Source organism: Henckelia pumila, chromosome 4 (assembly GCF_033568475.1).
Source record: "Henckelia pumila isolate YLH828 chromosome 4, ASM3356847v2, whole genome shotgun sequence".
Classification (NCBI taxonomy): Eukaryota; Viridiplantae; Streptophyta; class Magnoliopsida; order Lamiales; family Gesneriaceae; genus Henckelia; species Henckelia pumila.
Genome location: NC_133123.1, coordinates 77,621,078 through 77,624,266, shown reverse-complemented (window position 1 = coordinate 77,624,266; position 3,189 = coordinate 77,621,078). Strand labels below are relative to the sequence as shown.

At 37.8% G+C, this 3,189-nt stretch overlaps 1 protein-coding gene across 3 annotated transcripts; it reads right to left on the bottom strand.

The window, feature by feature from the left end:
• Window positions 1–1,476: 1,476 nt before the first annotated feature.
• LOC140894398 (transcription factor PHYTOCHROME INTERACTING FACTOR-LIKE 15-like) lies at window positions 1,477–2,974 on the bottom strand. Of its 3 annotated transcripts, none has more exons than XM_073302908.1 (5): window positions 2,868–2,974; window positions 2,578–2,682; window positions 2,199–2,264; window positions 2,040–2,105; window positions 1,477–1,940 (listed from the first exon to the last, which is right to left on the bottom strand). In XM_073302908.1, exons 1-5 carry the CDS (start codon window positions 2,871–2,873, stop codon window positions 1,500–1,502), a joined length of 684 nt encoding a protein of 227 aa, XP_073159009.1. In that variant the 5' UTR covers window positions 2,874–2,974; the 3' UTR covers window positions 1,477–1,499. The 3 variants fall into 3 exon arrangements, with proteins under 3 accessions (XP_073159009.1, XP_073159008.1, XP_073159010.1); XM_073302907.1 differs by having other exon boundaries at window positions 2,578–2,670; window positions 2,863–2,956; XM_073302909.1 differs by having other exon boundaries at window positions 2,578–2,670; window positions 2,868–2,943.
• Window positions 2,975–3,189: the final 215 nt, after the last annotated feature.

The window sequence follows — 3,189 nt, the reverse complement described above, 5'->3', positions numbered from 1 at the left end:
TGAATAGGTGAATTTCCCAGAGACGGCGCCAATCTGATGCAGCCAAAATAATCGTCCCCTAATCAGTAAATAAATTGGAAAGTTGTACGTTCTCCTGGTCTCCTGCTTCCTCGGTCACCTACAGAGGGGGAACGATCTCCTAATCTCCTACTCTTTTGGTCACTTGAAGAAGTCGTACGATCTTCTTTTGGGTTGTCACCTGATTCACGAACACAAATTAGAGGCGCCGGGTGACCCCTCCGACGCTCAAGTCAGCGATCACCTCCACACAAAACAGGAGAGCAGATAGCCTTTATAAATCAAAGAGTCACTTACTTGAAATGGAGAGCTTGAGTGGTATTTTTAGGCAAAATTGAGTTAAATTGCTCATTAACCCTCTAAGACCCAAAAAAAATTGGTAATCTACCCTACTAAGGTCTAAAAATGCAATTTAATCTTTCAGGATTCCAAAATTAAGAATTAGTCATTTTAAAAATGCGACTCTCGCAAATTGACCTACTCAATTAATTTATATATGTAAGTATATTAAAAATATGCTTATACCCATCACTCTGCTTTTTCGGTCATCCCACACCACGGTCTCTCTTTGGTCCTTGTACAGTTCAAAAAGCTTAGGTAATTTGCGGAGAAAGTCCGAGAATTTGTGGGGTTTAGGGAGATTAATTTGCTGGCTGTGACGGTCAAGATTTCTTAAGGTCTTGGACTCTTTTGCTGGAGTCATTGATCGCCATTGAGTGTGCAGCGGTAATATAAAATATCCATGAATGAGCTTCTGTGCCAATTCCCCCGTGTGGAGAGAGTTTAATGGAGGTTTGGGCATTGTGAAACCAAATATTTAGCAGAGAAAGTACGGGAAACTCTGTTCCATGTAGTTAATTATTTGCTGAAAAGCCTCAATATAAATTGTTTCATTTATTAGCATCGATTATACTTTAGTTTTCGAGTCATTGACCTTTACTCGTGTTCCCTTTAAACTTGTGCTTAATTCAAGTGATTCATGTGATACCTAGCTAGCAAAACATATATAGTACTCAATATATATAACATGATTATTGAATTACTTACTCGGGGGAAACATAAATCTAGCCTGAAGTTCATTTAAAACATTTGTATGTTGAGTAAATAACAAACCCTTTAATAGCTAGCTAGTTAGGGTCAACTTAACTAACATTTTAGGGGTAAGAAATGCCACATAACTATGTTTTTGTTTGTCACATACACAAATACGACAAGAGATGAGAGAGCTGAGAACACAAGATCAATCAGCAGTTTTGTCAAAACAGAACCAAAAAAACACACAGCGCTTTTAACTATAATTTCTTTGTTGTGAGAAGTACATGCATGCGCAAAACAAAAGAAGCTTGATTACTCTGGCTTATATAGGTGATGATGCACCTAAAAATTGGCCTCTCGATCGACTGATATCTACAATCGTCGAGTGGGACTATATATATATATATATGTTTGTGTGATACTTCATTCAACTGACCCCTAGCTGGCTAGCAAGAGAAGAAGGATGAGCTTTCATCGCTTGTAACCGGCGTTTGATTCGCCTCAGCCAGAGGAAAGCTGGTTCCAAAAAACGGCACCAAATTCGAACAACTCGGTGTCAAGGGAAGCAAAGTTTCCAAGAAATTATGATCATGTTTAGGGATCGCAACATCTTCTGATATTCCACCAAGTATCGGGAATGCCGCTAATTCCCAAGCTTGCGGTGTTGGCATGGAAAAAAGTTCTGGTATTGCACCAAGAATCGGTGGCGCGGTCGCAAGATCACTTATTCCGACCCCATCTCCTGCACCGTGATCTCCCTCTGGCCCCGGCCTCGTCTGCGGTAACGGAGGGAGACTCGGGAGCTGCACCACGGGACAATGGTGCATTGGAGACTGCATCATGCATGCTACGTGCGACATGGTATAGCCTTGGGTCATCGACATTATCTGTGTTCAATTTCGAAATCGAAATCTTAGTAGATGATCAAATGAAACTTTCACCAAGTCGGGACAGGGCAAAAAAACATAACATAATTTTAAATTTACCTGGAGTTGATATTGTAAGTTCTTTATGTACTTAATGGCATCATCCAACACCGATGCCTTGTCCCTCTGAAAAACAAATATATATTAATAAATGAATCATACGTGCAATAAGAAATTAAAGAAGTACTACACTTTCATTTCTCAAACAATTTTAAGTACCCTGCTACAGTTGGGAATGAGTTCTTGGAGACAATTCATCTTCTCCTTGAGTCGTCGCCTTCTTAACTGCTCAAAGAAAAAATATGTACATACACGTAACAATTATTAGTTTTTTACTCTCTAATAAATGAAGACAAGAGATGATTAGTACTGATGTGGGGTGGAACCATGAAATCCCTTGGCAAAAAGGTGGAGGAGAGGATTTGTCGATGTGCCCACATCTTGCGTGCAAAAAAATAATAGCCGTTGGATCTAGCACATAGACAATATCCCTGTGCTAGCACCGAATTAACCGTGAAGGAGATCGATCATATATATTTTCCACCAAATTAAAGTTTTATATATATATAGTATACAAACCAAAAAATAGGGTACTGACCTTCTCAGTGAAGTTATGGATTTTAGCAGAGCGTGCCTTCTTCTGTTTTCTACATTCTCCACTTGCCTTAGTATCCACTTTTGCTTCATCTTCCTGCAATTTTAACTGATGAGCCTATTAATTACAATCTAAATTTAAAATATTGTATCAACTAGCAATGGACCATTTTAGAAGATGATGATCATTTACTTAATGAATTTAATTACTAATTTCTTGGAGAATATTATTCTATATTTACATTCAAATAAGAGAAGATACATATATATAATATAGTATTAAACTCACAGTACTTTCATCAATCCCTCTTCTGATCAGTATCTGATCGTCTTCTTCTGATAATATTAGTTTCCCCTTGTGAGATTTTTCAATGCTCATTCTAAATTATAATGGCGAAAAGATAGGAATGCTTGCTTGCTTTCACTACATACATGTATATTTATATGCATGTAGAGATAGATTTGAATGTGTACCACGACACAAGAGTTATGACACGTGTCGAATTCTCCTTTTTTTCCTCGCCGACAGGAACATACACAATATTCATACCTCTAAACAATATTATAGAGTTTGAGAGGGTGATTAATAGTATACTAATTATAATGATAAATCGAA